Below are 23,780 nucleotides of genomic sequence, written 5' to 3'. Positions count from 1 at the left end.
ATACATACATAATCCAAACATATTCTTCATTGCTGTTATAATGGCAATGAAAACTGGTTGCATTTCTTACACAGATTGAGCAAGCTCACAAAGAATAGTGGTGTTTAAAAAGGATATTATACTATTTTTTAACTTGCAATGCTATAAAATGTAATCTTCATTGTAAATGGAAAATAAGGGCCACCTATCAACATTCACATAGTATCAGGTATATGAATTCCATTTAGGCGCCGTGGCAACGGTCAGACGATGAGGGAGCTGCAGTAACACTGCAGCCAGGCTGTGCAGGATGCAATCATTAAAATTTTGCTAACCATTTCACATTGCTGGTCTGTAGGAAAACTATTATTGGATGTTTCAGCCAAGCTGCAGAGGTAATTTGCAGCTGTTGCAGCATTTCTTTCTGACTCAGAGCTTTAACTCAACATACACCTACTTGAACTTACAACTTAAAGGAGGCAAGGCCCAACATGTGGAGAGCTCTGTCTTTAAAGCAGCTGTTTTGAGTTCATTTTGGCAAATGTTTGAAAATGATGCTTGCCACTATTCTAGTCCAATTTCATGCCGTAAATATAATAGAGAATAATTCAAAATTATTGAAAATGTCCGAAATGATTTTAACAAAATCTACTGTCCAGGCGAAGAAAATGTTTGGCCTCCAAAAGAAGCCTTGATTATTCAAAACTTGATATCCAATTTATTAAATTCTAGAAAATTATCTTAGTTTCATCAACTGTGGTTTCATTTTTAGCATTAAGGTTTAGCTAATTTGGTTTGATTTTGAAATTAGCAACCAAATACAATACTCTACTTAGGATATTTACGTAGAGCAAGTCTCAAAGAATGATTATCCTGAAATGGGTGGGTCAAACAAACATAAAGCTGGGGGAGGGGGGGGGAGTGAAACAAGAGAGAAAAAAGTTCTTATAGTTCTTAAAACTGTAATAGTTGTAAGACTTCATATATATCCATCATAATAACATGATGATGAACTATTTACAACTTTCAATAATACCTAAAATGTAACTTGTACCAAAAAAAACTTGTGCGTCTAAGTAATAATTACTGTATTTAAAGAAAGATAAATAATGACAAAGAAAGATAAATAGCAGTAGACGATGGAAAATGACTTTTTCAGACAAATGTTGATGTAGAATTTACAGAGGAAGGTCTCAATTTCTTTGGCAAATTTCGGTTCTCCACCAAATGTATTTGGTTTAAACTGGTAGAGGTTGGTGCCAGCAGACAATTAAAATGTATGCAATTGAAGAAAAAAAAAAAGTTTTTCTTTGAAAGCAAATCTCATTTTAATGACATAGTTTGTACCTTTGTGTGCAGCATGTGCTGTGCTATCTTACACACAGTAAAGAGAGAAGTCTTGGTTACCAAAAAGGAAAGGAGGAGAGGGGGGGGGGGTGGAAGAACTAGTTGGAAAACAAAATCGACAGAAGCAATAGAAAATATACTACGCGTGAGCAGGTATAAGATATCACAGCAAATTAAATGAGATACAAACCCGACCAAAATCACTTGCCTATGTGATAAAGATAACTGTTATAAACATCTTCCCAAAACTTTTATTCCACTTGAGAGATGTCATAGATTTAATTTTTCTGCACACACAAGGTTGAAGACTTGATCAAGTCTAAAATATGACATCATTGAGCTATGTGTGCTTCAATTTCTGTTGTTTTTGTTTTCTGAAATGGAGATGAGGTTTTGCTAATGCTGAATCTAAAATTGTTGAAGCACTTAAAATTACCTAAATGATGCTATTGGTTTCACTATCCACACTGCTAACATTTTACTTTGAAAATATGAAGAGAAAAAACTGAAGAGAAAGTAACGGGTGTCAGATCTTAGTGACACAATGAGAGCTCCCAGATACAACGAGAATATGTCCCAAACGGAGCAAGTATTTTTTTTTTGGTAGATGTTTTTGAAATTTGTTCTTCACAAACTTCAGGGATGAGCCCGGCATAAAAAAAAATCACGGAACTTTGTAAAAATTGCGGTATAGGCTCTCGTTTGCGTATACTACAGTGTGTTAGGACAATAGTTTTTGTCCCCGAGGTAGAAAAGAAATCACGGATATTCCGCGAATTCGCGGAAAAAGCTCATGCCTGAAACTTAGATCTCTGCCATCTAAGCTAAGCTAAGGATGATGGTTGGGTTTGTGTCTCCGTTAAGAACAAGTACGGAGTTTTTCTCTTGACATAGGCAACCATGAAATAACACCAAGATCCCATATTTATGTACTACAGTAAATATTCTTGTGACAAACAAACCTCAATGAAAATGACAAAATGTGCTACTCAAAAGACTTGTCATATATATTTCTTACTTCAGAACCTGAAGACTTCTTCTCCCAAACTTAACAACAATAAAAGCAGCATATTTTCTCACACTATCAAAAAAACTGTTCCTTCTGTTTCATAATTTTGCCAAAGTTTTGTTACTTTGTTGTATTACTGTCTGAACAAGTGTCTATACTCTTGAGGGAAGTCTGTTACATTTCAAAATAAACAACAACACTCAGCCTACCACACATTTATTGCAAAGGTATCTTCGCCAAGCCTACATTGAAGATCAAGAATTAGGCTAGCTATCTGCTAAAAATGGGTTTTGCTATTTTATTCAAGAAAAGAGTAGAACCCACATTGGTGTCTACAGAAGTAAATTTGATTGAATCGTAGGATGAAATGTCCAAATTAGGTTAGGCAGCAAGTAGTTTTACTGTATGTAGTAAAATATATTTGCAGAGCTGGTTAAACTCTCATACCAGAATAAAGACTTAATCAGAACAAATTTGTTTAATTCATGCCAGTTGCTTGTCTCAACAATGAGGTAGATGAAAAGATACAATTTCTCAACATTTCCTCAATTTATAATGTAGATTTAAACCTCCATCTCAATATTCTATATATACATACGCCTCTCCAGTATTACATACCTTCCACCCCCCCCCCCCTTCCCCTCCTACCACCATCAGCTCCATTGGCTGTCAGGGCTGAAAATTGCGTCAGGCACGGTGTTACAAAGCAAACAGAGGGGCCTTCAAAACGAGCAAAATATCGGGCTCCTCACACAAAACTAGCACCCTTTTACAACAAAGAGAACATCGGCAACAAAGACAACCAACCTGGCAGCACCATTAGTGCCTTGAACCCTGCAGCACACTGGTATCGATCGGATAAACCGATTCCGACCCCACCCCCCCCCCACCTCGAGAAGAAAATTGACACCCCATAACTTACTGGTTTGGGTATTTACTCGACTTCTCCCTCACCTCCCTCCTACTACACTACTGCACTCTCTTTATCTACCAAGATTAAATTAGGATTTAGTTAGTGTTGTTGGAGACAGAAGGAGTGAAGTTAATACTTGAATTATCTTGCTAAAAGCATTTCCTATCTAGAAAGGATATGAGACTATAAGGTTTGTCTTAATCCTTCTAAAAAGAACTCCTCCTTCTCCTTATCCTCATCCTTAATTCTTCTAAAAAAGAACATCAAGTAACTACAGACATAGAATACTTCAGATCTCTGAACAATGGAGGAGATCAGGGACAAAGTAATTTCTACATGAGGGATAAAATTATCAGAGTTCTAGAGTCATTAAAGTTAAAAGCAGCATTTTGCGTCCTTTTCTATGATTTTTCTCAACCTCACTGACTCCACAATGCCAAAACGACATACATAACTAGCTTATTTATCTAAATGGTGGCATAAAAGTCGAAAATTTGCAACTTTCAACTTTGTTTTTCTCCAAGATATTTTCCGTTGGGATCCCATTAAACCTCATAATATGAATATTTAAACACTACGAACGTCATTGGCCAATACGTAATACAACACCATGCTCGATTTGTGTAGTCTATATGGCAGTTGTACCAGGGAGTTCCATAACAACTCCCTGGTTGTACCAACGCAAAGTTTTGAATCTATTATTAGCAACAGCTCATAACTAAACCTGCATCTCTGATTGGTTGAATTCAAACTAGAGGGTTTGGGGGAACTGCATGCGATTAATTTTAAATGTGGAATTTGTCATTTTCTCATTATCTGCAAATATCCTTAATCAGTCGCCAATTAACGTTGTTGGCAGGGAAAAACTTGGCTTATATCTTAGTTTGCTGTTTTGTGATTGATATATGTAAAAAACTTGATGGACATGTCAAAAAAGTGGAAAACGGCGACCAAACGCAAAATGTTGCCTTAAAGTGCAACATGCTATGACTTAAATTAAGTTTGTAAATAGTGTCTTTGTCCAAAAGATTATATATAGCGACTCCAGTCATTTACCCTTAAAAACCAGTGAGAGGACACTTGACATGCATAATTATAACGTTGTTAAACTAATTATCACCTTATGCTGATAAATTCAACCCTTTCAAGAAATATAAAATAATAAGGGGAAAAAGTTGATATAGATATATATTGTTACTGAATTAATGATAGACTTTTTTATTTGTTTATTTACAAGTGTTCCTAACTTTACATTAAAACTAAACTAATTTAAAAACAAGACTAGGTATCACACTCTGGTCAAATGGATCGTCCCATAACAGAAGGGTGAACCACTTTTTAAATAGTTTACTACAGAAATTCTACCTTTGTAAGGTACAGGAAAAATCTGCATCATGGTTAAAGATGTTTTTTTTTGTAAAGATTCTTTAAGTTGATAAGTTTTCATGAATGTATCTGGCAACAATGTAGAATTTAAGAAATATAATTATGCCACAAAGGCTCATTTATGACAACCCTGTAATGTCATGGATCTGTTGTGACAGGATATACAAAAGACATTTCTATGTGTTTAAAACTCTAACTTTTCATTTCACTTGGATTATAATTCAACACCTCATTGGTGCAAATCGAAATTGGAATATATTCAAACTAAATTTGATACAATCAAACAATCGATATAAGGCACATTTTAAAGAGCTAACAAATATACTGACTTTTCTTTCCCTATAATACATCCAGGAACAACTCCATGATTCATCATATCCTGAAATGCACATTACATCTTGTAAAACTACAAAATCTCAAAACTTTTTTGGCAAAAAAGGGAAATTATGTTAACGTAATATCCTCGCTCGAGTGTAGAACAAAGGTTGTTGCTCCCAGACCAGATATCAAATCAAATCTAACAGTTAACCTGACATTTCCACTCCAGCCTGATTGTGCGGCCATTATGTAATTAAAACGTCTTTGTTGACAGACTAAAGTCCAACAATGTAACCCTGACACAACAAGCTGATTATCGTATCAAGAACAAACGTCGGTGCCCTTAGTTTATCTCGCATAGTTTATTCATTGACAAAGGTATCTGATAGTGGGCAACTGGATGTATTTGTCTCTGTATAGATTGCTGTGAATATTAAACTTAACAGACTTTGTGCTAGGACAAGAAAACACCTTACTTAATCAAAATTATACATATCAATATCGGATTAAAATAAATTTAAATTTGCATCAATCGATGCTAATCTGATGATTCACTTAAATGCTACAAGACCGGTCGTCTCATTTTTCACTTGCACGAACGTATCCTGGTGATACACTTCAGTAGGTCATACGGTACAATGGAAGTAATAAATACTTGTAAAAATGTAATTCTCTAGGAAAATTATCTCTACATAACTCATGTGACAGCAGAAACTAAAGGAACTTTAAGAAGCTTAAATGCATACTGTAGCAGTGATATCACTCAACTGTCACACTAAGTTACTTGAAGATTATACACAGAGAATATACCACGGAAACACACATCTGTAGATCGGACAAGCATGAGTATATTAAAATTAGATTAATATATATATATATATATATATATATATTATAACCAGATACTTTATATATAACCAGATACTATATATATAACCAGAGACTATATATATATATTATAACCAGATCTGCTTACTTTTTCTTTAATTTTATTTCCTGTCGTCTGAAAACTGTTCCTGTCATCTCTTGGTAATTCCTGTCTCTCATTTTATGTATGTACGAAACTACAAGATACGGTTGGCAGCTGAGAAAGGTGAAAGGCATAGGAGAACAGTCTGACCCTGTTACTTATAAATATTATATGAAAACTCAGTACCACAGCAAATGCTCAATGTGTCATCAATCTAGAAGGTGAACTCTCAAAGACCGATTCACGTGGTCAACGCTAACGCATTACCTCAGAGACAAGGGCTCAATTATTCAGAAATGAGGTAAATTAGGAAATTAATGAGGGACTTGTGAAGTAAGGTATGGTACGTGGAGAGTGAGGTACATGGTAGATTATCTAGAACACTATCTCCATATCAATATGGTTTAACATCGTTATCGTTAAAGTTCGGTAAAAAAAACCTGGACACATCTTGAGAAGAAGAAACAAGGCTTTTGAATTGGTCTGGGTCAGGCTCAGAGTTCTGAGTGATTTTGGTAAATATATCTTAGTGATGATCTGACTGATTATGGTAAATAAGTATATCTAATTTGAAGTGATGATGGACAAGCTAAAAAAACAGCTTTTTATCTAATCTGCAGTGATGATAGACAAGCCAAAACACAGTTTGCCTGCTGGACATGACTAAGCAGTTTTCACTCAATTATTTTTCCGGTACATAGCTACATACACTGTCAGCCGATACCTACAGTAGTTCAATATACCAACCTTCAGTATACCTTGATGGATTATTCCATTAAATTGAGTAGGGGAGTAGCATTTGTGGTGACTTTGGCTTTACCTATCATACTGTAAGCAGGATATTTTCTGTTAAAAAATATTATCATTCCTATCGAAAATATAAACAAAGCAAAATCGAGTATATGCACAAGCGATAATACAAATTACAGTTGCTATAATCGGTTACAAAACTTTGAAATACTGATTTACTACAGAGGTCAGCATATAACCAGATGTGCATTTAAAATCACCCAAGTTATTCACAGAATATGAAACTAACCTAACAAGTAAATGTATGAATATTAACCAACATCAAGATTGGTGATATAAGCCATTTCAACATACATGTCTATCCAAAGGTCAAACGTTAACTGTCCACATGACCGTCGCCCAGTACGATATTAGTTCAGAGCAAACAGATTTTACAATGGCAAACAACTTGACTGCTGTAGTTAATATGCATCTTAAAGCTGTAATGTACTGCATAAGTAGATGATGTTGCAATAACTGTCATAACATACTTATTTAAAAAAAAAAAACTTAAGTTTGGAATAAGCAGTTAGTCCCATGTCATTACTCAAATGACATAAATGCACAACCTTGACAGTCAAATTTCCCACCAAACTCATCACTTACGGACTCTTGTGACTATTTCTATGGTTTTGTAAAATGCTAAATTACTTTATTCCTTCTTCAGGGAATTGAGTAATGTCTCCAATTTAAGCTTGGTCTCATATTTTAGGGTACTCTGAGATTTGCAAAATATCATTTCTTTATAGTGAATACAGTTCTGTGTGTACTGCTATATGTTGTTAAGTGTATGTAGTAAAGTAGTATTTTGTGTAGCATAATGCAATACAATACCTGGTAGACAGACTATTGCCTGTTCTTGTCCCAAAAAGTTTTTCATCTGACAATGACAAGTTCAATGCAGAGCTGTACTGCACTTTCACATTGAATTAGATAATAAATTAGTCCTCAATTTTATATGTAAATTTGTGACTCTTCCTTCCTTATGTGGGTGAAAAAGTGAATGTTACTGGGGCTGTTACATTTATCATATTTATTCCACTGAATACATACTTTCTACATCTAAAACTACACCCACCAATTCTACGTTATTTTTGGGAAGGGTGATCCGTGGAAAATTTTGCCTTCCAGCAGAAAACAGTTCCCTGTCTAGCACACTTCGTTTCCTTCCACACGACAGGGTAAATGAAAGGCCTGCTACAAGCCACTTGATTCCAAATCTGCTTTCTAACACAAAATGATGCTGGGTAATAGCATGCACAATGTTACTGTTAAAGACATCATGAATGGCAGATTTGAAAAGAAAGAGGTGATTGGCATAATAGACCTGAGGCACAGTCAACGGGAAAGTTCAAGACCGGAGTCCGAATAGGTATAGAGAGGAGCGGTAATGCGGTAATGCACGAGATAATGCACTGAATATTCAGTAACATAGCTAGAGTGCTTCACAGAGACTGTTACGTACAAGACTGTGGTTGATTTCAAATTAGATTTCAAAAGATTTCATGGATAGTAGCATAGAAAGGAAAAAAGCAACACACTTTAACACACACATTGCTGGGTGCTGAGACCCCCACAGCAGTTTTAATGCCAGAATATACCAATCTCTGTGATTGGTCTTTGTGCTGAGATCTATACATATTCATATTAGAAAACCTTATAACTGAAAGATGAGACATACTGCAGAGCAGGGCATTCAAACAGAGCCAAGTGTCTCGTTGAAACACCTTTCTAGCTCAAATCCGTCAGGGGAGTACGGTTACCTCCTGGTTACCTGCCGATAAGTCTATTTTGCATCAATCTACTGGTTGCCCTTAGAGGACCTTCAATGGGTAGATGTGGTTCTTCCTTGATGACTAAATTAACTGTGCCGGGACACAAACCTTATTGTAATGTACCAGACTTAACTTGAGACTTTTACCCAATTAGATCTCCAACAGATACAACCCAACCCCCAAAACACAAAACTTTGATAAATTCATGGTTACACCTTATATAAATTCCAACTTTCATGAGCAGGATTTTGGAATGATGTATACTGTTTACTTTTACATACATGTCATCTTTTTGCTATATATATTTATGTATATATATTTATGTATATATATATATATATATATATATATATATATATATATATATATATATATATATATATATATATATATATATATATATATATATATACATACAGTATCTGTATTCTACAGTTCAAAGTAATTATCTCTAAAAAATAGAGGGAGGCTGCAAGATTACAAGGAAACAGAAGCAGCAGACAATAGGAAATCTTTGTCGTCCTCTTACGGCTTTCATAACGTGTTGCCAGTAGCAACAGTGGCAGTGCAGAACATCTCAGAAATAAGAGCACGGCAGACCCTCCACCATGTTGCGAGCACAGATATATCTCACTTCACAGGTTCTGAAATGAACAACAGAGAAAACATGATTAGAACAGGTTCTACTGTACATATAGGTGATATAAAACAACAGAAAATGCAACAGTGGCGACTTAGACAAGTGGTCTGTAATGCATACAAGGTTACATTCATGGTTTACTCTATTAATATGTATGAGATGACAGATCTGAAGGCAATGTATCAGCAATATTTTGCTATCTTTGCTGTGGACGATTTCATCCTTATTCAAGAATACATGATCATGTCCGATAACATTTCCGTTCCTTTTCTTTTCCTTTTAACTCTCTTAATTCCTTCCTTAATTTCCTTTTATTGGTCATCAAATGGTCACAATATCCATCAGACAGCTGAATGGGGTCACTAGCTGACGGCTTATGCCATTGCTCATATATAGATCTACAATACTGCATGCTATCTGGATGAAGTATCGAGGCATATCGAATTAAGCTGTGAGAAAGACCACATGCAATCACGACTTCACAGGAGATGTGAAAAGTCCTCTGGAATCAGTCACAATGTTTAAGTACTATGAGATCTTAATCTCAATCGTGTCCATATATATAGTTTGATGACATCCATCAATATTAGGAGCATACTTTATGTGCACTGCTACATTAAAATTTACTAGAGGCAGGAATGATGATGTATTAGTTTCCTGAACTACTTCCATGAAACAACACACACACATCAATAAACACATCATTGTAGTTGCATCGGGTTTTAAATATGATTCTCATCAAAGACTCCCGAAAAACTGATGGGTTATTTTCAACAAAGATATTTTAGAAACTATATTTCAGAGTACAGTACACATGTAACTCAAATATACTGGTAGGTGCCACTAAACAAAACAAATGTACCTTTTTATAATTAACGAACTATTTACTCTAATCAATATCTACTGCATTCTTGACATGCAGTCTCCCCATATAGATCTGTGTATGGCAGCACTGTACAGATTAGAAAGTACATTATGTATACGGTACTATCAAACTTTGAAGAGAAGATTTGCAAAGTCATTCTAGCTGATTGCAAAACATCCTGTGGGGATGATACTGTAGCAACAAAGCACAGTTTAAAGGGAAAAGAATTGTTGGTCCAATGACTAACAGTTGAGTGAACATGATTTGACATTATGTAAACATTATTAAACCAGTCGTTTCAGAATCACATACTGTACAAAGCATGAGATTGTATTCATACTCCAAATACGTATGTAAATGGACTATATGGGCTGTACGCTTACAGTATGTAAATGGACCATATAGGCTGTATGCTTACAGTATGTAAATGGTCTATATGTACAGTAGGCTGTACACTTACAGTATGTAAATGGACCATAGGCTGTGCGCTTACAGTATGTAAATGGTCTATATGTAGGCTGTACACTTACAGTATGTAAATGTTCAGAAAGTCAAAGAGGATATCCTCAAAATAAAGGCAACGGAATAGTGCCTGAATTATTGCAACATTTTCTGGGTACAGAATTTCAGAGAAAAAGGACAAGGGAGGGGTTGAGGGACAGTTTTCTCTATTTAATCTTATTGCTTTTGAAACAAATATTTAAGCCACTGCCAGTCCAACCAGAAAGTCACGTATATGTACAGTAGGCTGTACACTTACAGTATGTAAATGGACCATATAGGCTGTACGCTTACAGTATGTAAATGGTCTATATGTAGGCTGTACACTTACAGTATGTAAATGTTCAGAAAGTCAAAGAGGATATCCTCAAAATAAAGGCAACGGAATAGTGCCTGAATTATTGCAACATTTTCTGGGTACAGAATTTCAGAGAAAAAGGACAAGAGAGGGGTTGAGGGACAGTTTTCTCTATTTCATCTTATTGCTTTTGAAACAAATATTTAAGCCACTGCCAGTCCAACCAGAAAGTCACGTGACTTAGTGATTCCTTGCCAATATGAGAAGAAACTTTTAGATACAAGATTTTCTAACGATCTGAATTGCTGAGCAGAAAAGGCAAGTCTTGCAGAATTGAGTAATGCAAACCTATGCGAATAGGGTCGAAGGTCCAACAAACTTCACTTCTGCATAATAAGACTTATTATGACTGTAACCAACAATTGACATTCAACGACCTTTGAGCGCCATGGAAAACACAAAAGCCCAAGGGCACTATTGCTTCTTGTTTATAAATAAGGACTAAAAACTATCCAAAATTTGTTATTTCCAGGTTTAATGTATACAATATTATTGCCATAAATATCACAAATCATTGATTGGTCCTTTTGAGAATCTGTTGACTTTTGTATAAATTTGTTTATAAGAACTTGCAGAATCATCCTAACTGTACTTAATAATTTTGGTTGGACAGGAGTCAACCATGGACAATTAAAGTATGGGCCACAAAAATTCAAATATTTAACTTAAAAAAAACTAATGCAGGTCACTGGAGGTACTATTCCAAGGTCATGTGAGGTCAACAGAGGTACACCTCTCAAAACCTTGACCTCTGATAACTTTGCGCATGAAGGTCGCACAGGGGTCAACCATGGACAATTTTGATCAGTTTGGAGGTTGAGTTTTTGACCCATAATTGACCGTTGTTGACCTTGGCTCCCATGGCCATTACACTTTGGAAACAATCGCTTACCCTATTCACAACTAGTCCCAAAATGTCAACCATATTGGATCCCATCAGTGGAAGTTTCACAAGTTATTGCCCCAAAATACATTTTGAGCCATAATTGACCTTTGGTGACCTTGGATTACATAACGGTTATTTAAAAAACATGCACCTACTTCACTTACAACTTGTCCCAATATATCAGCCATGTCAGACTTCATCACTGGAAGTTTTTGCAAAAATTAACATAAGTGGGCAGTTTTTTGCCCATAAGCGACCTTGAATGACCTTGGATGGCATGACGGTTTTTATGGAAAATGTTCCCCTTGATAAAGTGCACTCCATCCTAAAATTGATATGCACTCCAATGTACATACAAAATGTTATTGCTAAAAAGGTATCAAATCCAACCTTTGGCACCGCATAACTTAAGAACCAGGTGTCCGATCGAAGGGGGAGTTAGTTTCGTCTATAGAGCACACAGAGCTATCATATATTAAAATAGTGACAAACATTTTTTTCTTTGCCCTGTATCTCCTAAAATGAGCATATTTATGAAAAAAATGTAACCTCTGATGACTTTGCACCTGAAGGTCGCACAGGGGTGTACCATGGACAATTTTGATTGGAAGACCATTTGAGATCTGAATATGGCCACAAAAATTCAAATAACCAAAGAAACTAATACAGGTCACCAGAGGTCAACCTAAGGTCAAAGGTCATAAAGATGCGGGTTGACTAATGGATTACAATAGCGTACCTCCCAACCTTGTCAGACATTTTGTTCTCAAGTTATCGCAAAAATACTAGTTTTTGACCCTAATTGACCTTTCTTGACCTTGGATCACACAACTGTTATTTTTGAAAATGATCCCCTACCCCATTTACAACTAGTACCACAATAACAATCATATCTGACCCTGTCAATGGGTGTTATTGTTTTCAGCCTTTGACCTCTGGTGACCCCAAATGACCTCTGACCTCCATGATAAACAATAGAGACCATCTAATCACTAGGAGCTACCAACTGCTAGGTTTAAAGTTCAATTCAGCTTTTACTTTTTGAGATATTGTGTTTACATGGTTTTCAGCTTTTGACATCTAGTGACCTCGAATGACCTTTGACTCCCATGAAAAACCATAGGGATTACCTGCTCACCAAGGCCTATCAACACACTAAGTTTAAGGTTCAAGCATCTTTTACTTCTTGAAATATAGTGTTTACAAGGTTTTTACCTTTTGACCTCTGGTGACCCCAAATGACCTTTGACCTCCATGAAAAACAAAAGGTATTACTTGCATACCAAGGGCTATCTACACACTAAGTTTGAAGTTCATTAAACTTTTCATCGAAATATCGTGTTTACATGGTTTTCAGCCTTTGACCTCTGGTGACCCTAAACGACCTTTGACCTCCATGAAAAACAATAGGGATCATCTGCTATTCTAGGTCAATCCACAGTTTAAGTTTGAAGTTCTAGCATCTTGTACTTCTTGAGATACCGTGTTTACAATGTTTTCTGCCTATGACCTCTGGTGATCGCAAATGACCTTTGACCTCCATGAAAAAAGATAGAGACCATCTACTCACTAAGGGCTACCCACATACTAGGTTTGAAATCTAAAACACTTTTACTCCTTGAGATATGATATTGTGCTTACAAGTTTTTCAGACTTTGACCTCTATTGACCTCAAATGACCTTTAAACTCCATGAAAAACAATTGGGATCATCTACTTACTAAGGGCTACCCACACACCAAGTTTGAAGTTCATACAACTTAAACTTCTTGAGATACCGTGTTTACAAGCAAAGCATCACATACACACACACATGCACACACACGCCATCACCATCGCATAGATTCCTTCGGCCTTCAGCAAGGAATCAATAAATTAATGCATCTTCAAATTCTGAGATATGTACATTCTCCTATTGAATAATGTAAAAACTTTAAACAATAGTTAACTTTGTTCCTTCTAAACCCAGTCCACGCCCCCTTCCGACCCCTTCAAACTGGCATATCTGTTAAAACTGAAATAGGCAATTAAAAAATTCAGGATTCAAGATATATCTCAAACAACAACACACACAAGCCCAGATATTGTATATAATGTAGCCTAACTACTTGCAATGCTCAGACAACAAGTGAAATGCATTTTTAAGTCCAATACTACTCGCATATCTATCCAAGTCTCGACAAAGGATGTACACAGTGAATGTTATATGTGCACTGCAGGTAGCTTGACATTACAGACATTCATCACCATGACAACGGGGTTGGCAATTACTGGTGTATTCTGTTTCAGGGTGACACTTCTGAATGTTTTGCCAATTCCTGCGTTTCTGGTTTTGAAGGCTAATGCCTCTACATGCGCATGTACTGTTCAGGAAGCAGACCAACCTAGTACTGTAGTTTCACTTTGTGAGAATCTCATAATGCCAAAAGCAGAATTTTCACTTGCTTTAATCCCACTCAGTGGGAACAAACACAGAGTTTCTTTTACGTATGTACATCCCCACAATCCTGTCAAATGTAACTTACATGTGTAGAATGACATGTTAGTATATACTGCACATGTGTATAAAATTCTTCTTTTTCTTTTTTTCTTCTCACAAATGTCGTGAAGAAAGACTTTTAAACATAAGAACTGCTGAGTCATTGCAAACATTGCATCCTAACAGAAATAGCAGTGTGTTTATATAGTCATTACTTACAGAAAGCAAAGACCTACAGAATTGGCCTTTTGTTAACTCCCTGAATATCCTTGGTATGTAAGTACAGTACTGTGATAGCTTACAACAGCACTGGTATCATTGCACTCTACATAATCAGATGCATATCGTAACTGCCTACATCATTGCTTTCTGCTTTGACAGGGTCCCTACAATTGATCACATTATTATGCTCATTACCATGCGATACTCTTTTCCACAGAATTAGCTCTTTTGCGAGGAACAACATTGCATGATGGTCTGTGAGACTTTGGAAGGACTGTATCTTTCAACTAGTGTGCTAGGGTCTACTTTCATGTGAGAACCATCACACTGAAACGGATGTTTTAGGCCATCAAGACAAGGCATCACCTAGTCAAGTATGTGTTTTATAGTGAAATACATGGAGATAATCACACATAACTAAATATACTGTAAGTTCTAAGGCAATTGCAATGAGACTACAACTGTTTGATCAATTGGTACTCGTTAGTCATTAGAGATGTTAACTGTTTTATTTTGTTTTTCATTCTGGAGAACTTAACAATTGATGTCTCACAATGTTAATTGTAATGATCTGTTGTTTCCATGTATACAGTAACCTTCATGTTTATTTAATGGTACTGAAACTTAACACAGAATGTGGGAGTAAACAGAAAGCTTGGCAAAAAAATAACCTTTAAAGTTACATATGGCCAAGTAAACTCTCACTTGATCAGTAATTTCATTTGATATTTAACATGAATATGAAGTTTATAAAAATCAAAATAGGGTATGTTCTTAATGTGTAGATGACATAGCAACATATATATACACAAAGAACTTTAATCTGTAGAAAGTGGTGTTTACAACAATGACCTCACATAAGACAACCTAACACTGTAAGATACTGTGACACACTGTACCTATATTCGACGTTGTTCATCTTTTCACTTTTTGTGAGTCTCATGTAATGAGGAAGCTGTTACTCTACAACAGCAATACATGCCAAGCTATTGCAGCTACCCATCACTACAGACCATGATTCCTCAATCAAAGTTCATTGAGAAGTCCAATCCTTGTTTGTATTGCTACGGTCTCTATTGTAATATCCTTTCCAGATCAGAAGCTGAGATGATGGAAGTCAAACAGGCCAGTGAGGACAATTTTGGCTAGCATTGAAAGTATTGGAGAAATATTGTGAAGATGTCTTCAGTGGCATTTGGGTAGAACTACTGTACTCTAGTCAGAGCAAAGAGGTTTAATACCCAAGATGTTAGAGGGTCAAAGGTCGCCAATTCAGTAGTAGTCATGTTATGGTACAGGAATAGCACAGATGCTACAAACAAACCTGGTAATGAAACAACATCACTGATTAATATTAGTCTTCATTACAACAGTGAGTGACCAATCAGGACTGAGACCTATCATAATAATGGCTTCCTGTTAGCATGTACTTACCAACCTCCTGCTCTCTGCCGGCTAATGGAGTACTTGAAAAATTCGTAAACGGACCATGAAAGCGCTGTGGCAGGCATTTGAAATATGACTCTGGCCTGCAGACCCTTGAAGTAGCCTTTCAAGCCTTGCTTGTGATAAACAGTCCTGAATGCATTCTTCATTCCACTTATTGCTATGCCGTTCTTCTCCGTCACAATGCAGGCCTCCTGGGTATTTAAGAGTGTCTTACACACGTCCAACGGGGTCGTGAGGGCCGCAGCCACGGCCCCCGCCAGACCTCCCGCTACCACGTGCGAGACGGGGTTGTACCTTCGCGTAGGATTCAGGAACTCCTGTCCAAATTCGTAGGCCACAAAATGCATGCACTGGAATGGTATATTCATTGTCAACTGTGTTGAATAACTGCGATAGAATGCACCCAAGCCTTCGGTCCTGTACACATGCTTGATACACTGCACGGCACTTGTGAAGGGGCTATGGTACATTTGTAGTCTTTGCTTTATCACTTTAAATTTTAATGACCATCATTTTTTTGTATTATTCCACAGGCAAAATACGGTCCAGCGGCAAGCATCATGATCCACAGGTAAAAAGGGAAATAACACGAACCAAATTTTCAAAAGGGCAACCAAGCATAGATCCAAGACAGACATGAAAAGAAAAAAAAATCAAGAAAGTTTCAAATTAGCAAACGTTTCCACCAGAAATTACACATAAAGAAAGTATGCATAAAAACGATTATAGAGAAATCACTCGAAATCAATGGTTCCAATCTTCATTGACAAGTTGATTGACATGTTTAATATTGTGCACTGGAACATACTCTATGAAACCTCCTATCGAGATATATCGGCTTGAGAACGTTTGCATCCAGTGCACTGTGCCTGTGGAACTCACTTCCAGAACATATAAAAATGTGCAATACTGTGAACAGTTTCAAATCAGCACTCAAAATGTATCTCTTCACCAAAGCATATATGTTATAATTGTTATTATTTTGTTAAGCGCTACGATAATTATTTCATAGTTTGTTTGGCGCTATATAAAAATTATGTATTATTATTATTATCTTCTTAAACCTCCTATTTAGTAATATCTACATGCCGATTATTATGTTGTTAAGATATTGAAATTTCAAAAACTTTTCCTGCAGCCGTGCACAATCATTTTAAGTAGTGCAAAAACAGGAACAGGAAAAAAAAATCATAATAATAAACAAAATTAGTACAACAATCAACTAAACATTTGCCTGTCAACTCCTGGACTCTTCTTTCCAAATGTGAATTCACGTGGAAACCAAGTCCCTCATATTACATCAGCTCTAAATGTTACCACTTTTTGCATGGATGGATAGAGCAGAATGTACATCATTCAAGAATTTCTTTATATGCTCGAAATAGATTAAGACAGGAAGGAATACCACCGCAAACTTAAGTTACAATAATATATGTGAAGCAGTACTGACAGCCATGTACAATAAATCTGAACATTATCCCAGTCTTGGTACTGGACATGTAAGACTTTCTATATTTGAGGGTGCACAGTTCTAAAAGGCCATCAGTTCAGTCTAGACTGATACATGGAGTATGACTGTTATGCAATGACAGCTGAGAGATAACTGTTTTTGAAGTGACTGCTTAAAGTCTCTAGTAGCAACAGTACATAAGCAATACTATGTGACACAAATATCAGTGAATCGTTTTGCGAATATTTATGTTTAAATAGGCAACAGGTCAAATGTTAATGATGAGGAAGTTCTTTACCATCCACTGGATTCATTGCAGCATCGTGGACGATCGTTGCCACACCTCCAGCTACGGCTGTAATAGATTGAAAAAGAGAAAGATAAACAAAATGAACATTGTGACAAATGTGCACTTTACTACTAATACTCCAGGTGTGAAGAAATCTTGCGTCGGTTAGATGACTTTGTGTAGGCTTGAATATGCTGGTCTGTTGACTTGCATATTCTTGCCAAACTTACCACCAAAAGCACACAAACTGGAGTACATAGTTTACACAGACCAGCAATGTTACTTACATTTGAAGGACGTTTATATTATGGCTTTGCTTAGTTTCCTGAAATTGAACAAATGTTAAAGTAGATGTGTATTCAGATGAAACTAAGAAAAATCGAAAGTGCAATAGCGTGGACAAAGCAACGTGGTTTATGAGAGGGTTCCCCTCCTCATTCTCACTGGAGGGTACCCAACCATTCTCAGAATTTTAAGACCTGTCTGTTAATTAATGCAGTTATTAACCAAGATATTTTAAAAACACCTCACCCCTTCATACAACCCTCTCAAACCAATTGCTTTTGTAATTGTTTGGTCAAGGGATAAATATTTTATGATTATTTATGTGAAATAGTGTGAAAAAATGTGCTTAGCAAAAGGGCAAAAGGAAAAAAAAACAACATTTAACAAAAACAAACAAACAGACAAGGTCCTGGACAAAATAAACAATTGTAGTACAGTTATGGTACTCATATTCCTAATAACAACTGAAGTACCATTTGCGAATGGATTTTTGCCAGGATGGGCGCTGAGTACTGTCTTCAATTTCTCATAGCATGCAAAATACAAGGCATGGGAAGGTCCCGCCCCTGTGGCTACCAATGGCAGCCCCCGCAAAGTCCTGGAGAGGCCCTCCTGACGAACAATTGTCTTCAACGCATTGCCAACATTTCTGTAATGAGGTGTTCCTGGTGCTGGGGACAGCGCTTGCATCCGTGTCTAGGACAGAAACAATGAAAATGAAAGAAAATCAGTTAAAAACAGATAAAACCAAAACGCAAACAGGCTTAGCATTAGCAATTCATTGTTTCTCTTTCAGTAGGCTTAGCGATTCGTTGTTTCTCTTTCAGGTAAAGCCATAATACCAACATGATTAGTGTTTTGTCAAAAACAAAGTGGCTCACAGATACATTTGACACCCAATAATAATTGATCCCCAAAAATTCGGACCCTAAATGGTCCCAAAACTATTGGGCCTCACAATTTTGCACCCAAAGAATGTTTCCCAGAATGCATTTGAGGTGGAAATAAAATTAGGGCCAACTTGGCCCAAAAATGGACCCAGACTTTTTTGGGCCCAGATGGTCCCAACTGCACACTAAATTAGGCTAAAATCCGACTGAAGGTTAGAGTTATTGCAATGTAAAGGTTTTTACGTTTGACTATAACCTTGTTCATATTCATAAGGTCAGAGCCAAAATCCAAAGGGCACACCTCACTATAATGCATCTACATAGCAAGTACGACACATATCCATCACTCCGTTGTTGATCGCGGACCCAGTCAAGTGTCACAAGCGCACGCACACACACATGCCAACATTACTGCATAGGTTCCTTTACTTCCAGCAGGGAACCTAACACCAAGGTATTGAAAGCAGGTCTGTTACTTAAATCTGTCAAACTCATCAAAACTTTGTTAACCTAAACTCACCCCCACCAACAATGAGATAATTTACAAAATTTAAAGCATTGCATATGGTGCATTATCATATTTATTGGTTACAAAAAACTTGCAGCACTAGATAAAACATGCAACAAATGACACCAACATTAGTCATAATCACAAAGATATTTCCCTGTGACACTACTTGGCAAACATGGACAAGAAACGGATCAACTTTTTAAATCATTGACAGAAACACAGAGCGCTCTAGTTACTCTTTTACAATTTCTTTGCTCTTGCAATTCTGCCTGTACAGCAATTTGTGTGTATGTGTACAGTATATACACAGTATTTTATATTACAAGAGTGCTGGCAACAAACATTTAACGGTCACTATCAAGATAGAGTTTTAAATAGATCATAAAGCCTACCCAAAACAAACATGGCTTCTGAAGGACAAAGCAAACAGTCAGTTCCTTGTATAACTATCTGTATTTTTCGCAAAAGGTAGGCTGTTTTCTGAACAACAGATATCGTAATTTCCAACAGGATATTTATCACTTGGGCAGGTGCTACTGTGCATGGCACGAAAGAGTCGAGTAGTAACGTAACCTCTTACTGCCCACATCATACATGTGTACCGTATTATTATTACTGGTACCGACGAACATCACTCAAGAGCATATGGTACGGAGCAAATTTCAATCAACAGAAAGGTGTATATTGCTGTACTATACTAATACACTCTACCATCTAAATGTCCTTTATTGAAAAATAATTTATAAATGATGTTATTTGCATCTCCTAACTGCAGTAGAGGGGAAACATTTCAGCAAAAAGCATGGCTCAGAAATACAATTTTATCTGTACATGATAATTTTGTAGCTCATTTAAGCATAAATCTATTCTATCTAGTAATCGCAATTCAGAGAATGCATGCTACGAAAGGAAGAAGGGAAACCTGTTTGTGAGGTAAACGTTACATAGTTTGTCACTCAATGGGAAAAATTAAAAATACCTCATCTCAGCCTTTTAACCTAAGTTGAACATACAGTATGTATGCAACAAAACAACTTGGTAATTGTCGCAAATAATCACTTAAGTTAATGTCTTTTTAAAAAGCAGGGTTTTGAATTGATTTTGGTCAACTTTTGATACTATGGAACTGCAATACTAGAATCACATCTTAAACAAGAGGGCCTTTAACCACTTAAACTTTGACCTCGGTTCCATGGCAACCACATATTTTTATTGTACTTGTCAAATTGTTATTAGGACTGTGAAGTTTCTATGTCATTTCAATGTTTCCACTTGGAGTTATAGCCAAAAAACTAAAACTTTTAACTAAATTTGACAATAAATTGGACACACCCACACACACAGACAAGTTTTGACCCCTCCCTCAGTCATGGGCTTCCGGTCACCCTGGAGTACCCCACCAAGGGTGGCAATGCCAAGAGCAGCTACTCAGGAAAATTAATCATTACCATGGCAGATGTTGCTATGGGGACTGACATAGCTTTATATGGCCCAAATGGCAAAGGAATTTCAATATGTGAGCGATGGGAGAACAAGGCTTGTACTTTGCTTGACTAGTCAGCATCATTCCATTGAGAAAGAAATAGTAGAACTTTAAATAGTGCCAGATTTGCATAAATTTGCCTAGTTTAAACATAAAAGAGAAAGCAACAAAAATTGTCAGACCAAAACAGCATCATTTTGCCTACCTTTTTACAAAACATGTATTCCAAATGTATACTGTTAATTATTCATTATGGATTACATATACATATATGTTCTTTCTATAAACAGTGTTAAAAAGTTCAATACGATGTAAAATGCCAAAAATAAGTTCAATGTATTATGCTGCTGTGGCTAAACTGTCTACACCGTCAGTAGTGCGTGGAGCTTTGTGTTGCGGGGTATTCTGCAATTAAGCCGTTAATCTTCCCTAGTTGACTCCCTAAAGTTATCAAAGAAGACAAAATAATAATGAAAACACAACTTCATAGGATAACCAACACCAACAAGGACTTTCATCTATTATTATTGCACAGTTGCAACTGCATTATATATTCAAATACTAATATCATTGTTTGGCAGAAGGAAATTTGAGATGTTCATCAGATCCTGTAACTATATCCTGTCAGCAAATCAACCATTGTCAGTCCCAAACATCAGCTTAGCTCTAAGTAAGACATAGCCTGGCTCCACTTTTCGTTAGGTACACCTCCATAACAGTAACATTAGGCTATGCAACACGGTTTCAGTTGTTTTCCGCATACGTTACTTTCCGCTGATTACTTTCCGATGAAAAAATTCTTCTGCGGAAAACACCTTTTTTTCACCTTCCTGTATACTATATTTTCCGCATATATTAGGATACCAAATTCGGGCAGGATGATTAAAATAACATGAGAAAGTATCAAAGAACGTCGATAAAGGTTGGTTAGACTGAGTTCATGTCAGAAAAGTTAAGCTGCTTATAATACAGAGGAGGCTTGGGGGGTGTGTAATTAGGGATTATTAAAGAAGTATGTGGTGGTCGGCCGATAAAAGGGCAAAGGGACACCCGCGTTATGAAGGATTGACAATCTAATAAAGTATTAAAACTGCGGTCCGCGTAATGATAGTTTAAAAAAAAAATTGTAAAAGGCGGTATCTTTGATTTTCGCTGGAAATGGCTGTATAAGTAAGGGCTGTTTTAATAGTCGAACACGCATTTTGCACCACCTTTCTTACGAGTTACATCTAAAATCATGGCCGATTTATCCTGTTACAGTTAAATCCTATCTTCTCCACCTTCCTAAATCATTCCATGTGCCTAATCAATTCAGTGAGTTATTCTGTCCCTCCAAAAAAAAACGTTACTTTCCGCTGAAAAAAACGTTGTTTTCCGCTGACAAATTTGTTTGCGGAAAACACCGTTTTGTTTCAGCGGAAAGTAACGTGTGCGGAAAACAACGGTACCCATGCAACACAACTTGTGGCTTCTTAAAAACTTGTGCAATGCACCTATACTGCAGCCTACAGTAGTTTTAGTTTACCAAGGACAAAAGCAAGAACGGAAATGGAGAGGTAGCCCAGACCTACTTATAACAATTAAATGCAATTTCGCATGAGGATTAAACCTGGGTTACGTTTACAGCCTACACCTCATGTTGCATATTGCTAATATTGTTAAGGATCCATTAAGTTTCATGCTTACGTCTACGTTCATCATGGCTGCACTATACACACCACAGTGACATTCGTTTGCAACGTCGTGAACTATTGTAGCCTAAGTGGTAGCCTAACATACACGTTGCAAACAACTCAACTTCATTAGAATGCGCGAAGGGGAATTACTTTCGAGAGGTACTTCAGGAGTAGATTGCGATTTTCTCCAACTTGCAACACCTTACCTTGACGCAATCTACAGGATACATGACACAATGTTCCATGATTCCTGCAATAGCCCCGGCTATCATAAATGTGGTAAATGATGACGTTTCGGGCAAACTTTCGTAATCATATTCTTCTGCAGCATGTTCAGATTCAGGATTGTCCATATCACTTATCCGAACTCTGAAACCATGATCTGGAATCCTTGGAAGAGAAGGTGGAACACCTATTGCACCTCGTAATTTTGGTGACGATATTTCTGCCATGCGAGATAATGCCACAGTATCAGTTGGCATATCGATCTAGCATTTGGATAGTTGGTGACTTCACAAATGATGAATGTACATAAAAGCCTACTGCCATTCCAAATGTTTCACTGCGTAGTCGTACATAAACGTCCTCATATGTATGGGGTGTGTAAATGCTATAGCATATGATCTTCACGTTGTAAGAAACACATGTACGTACTAAGTAATCGTACCGTGTACTTTTGTCCTTGCATAATACTTCGATGTGGTTGGCTTCTACCACTTATTACAAAGGGTTGACTGCCCGTTGAACACCACTTCCCGATTTTCTAGAAAACCAGTCATGAGTGATGTGATTCTGGAAGGATCCGGTTTTAGAACGGGGAAATCCTATGTTTAGACTGGAAATATTTGCTCAGGAATGGAACAATTAAACTATGACAGGAATGAGCAGCAGCACAACCGTCCGTGATTGCTGTGATTTTTCTTCTCGAGTCGTTTTCTTTCACTGCAACAGAAAACCGATAAAAACAAATGCAGGGGCCAGGCCAGACGAGATTGAGGGGTCAGGGGACTGGCTAAACCCCCTTGCCCGGGGGGCACCGACTTTTCATCATATGTGCATTCCGTACTATCAGCATTTGAACGTTTTTAATCAATAGCGTCCTTTTCCTTTTTAATTATACTATGTTCTACATTTTCAACCACATGGCACTTCTTGATTACAATGTCACTTAATTGGTCAACAACAGGGCACTTTGAAATAACAAATGGTCACTCCTTAATTACAAAAATGGAAACGGGGTGATTTTACTACGGAAAGGTGTCAGTTCGTTTATAATTATAGGGGCGCTTTTGATGTTTAAAAACAAATACT

At 36.8% G+C, this 23,780-nt stretch overlaps 1 protein-coding gene across 1 annotated transcript; it reads right to left on the bottom strand.

Moving 5' to 3' along the window:
- Window positions 1–1,634: 1,634 nt before the first annotated feature.
- LOC139967961 (mitoferrin-1-like) lies at window positions 1,635–23,078 on the bottom strand. Its single transcript, XM_071972206.1, has 5 exons — window positions 22,676–23,078; window positions 18,383–18,605; window positions 17,634–17,690; window positions 15,871–16,375; window positions 1,635–9,130 (listed from the first exon to the last, which is right to left on the bottom strand). Coding segments are annotated over exons 1-5 (1,062 nt in total). The 5' UTR covers window positions 22,952–23,078; the 3' UTR covers window positions 1,635–9,129.
- Window positions 23,079–23,780: the final 702 nt, after the last annotated feature.

Source organism: Apostichopus japonicus, chromosome 5 (assembly GCF_037975245.1).
Source record: "Apostichopus japonicus isolate 1M-3 chromosome 5, ASM3797524v1, whole genome shotgun sequence".
NCBI lineage: Eukaryota > Metazoa > Echinodermata > Holothuroidea > Aspidochirotida > Stichopodidae > Apostichopus > Apostichopus japonicus.
This window is presented reverse-complemented; position numbering and strand designations above follow the sequence as displayed.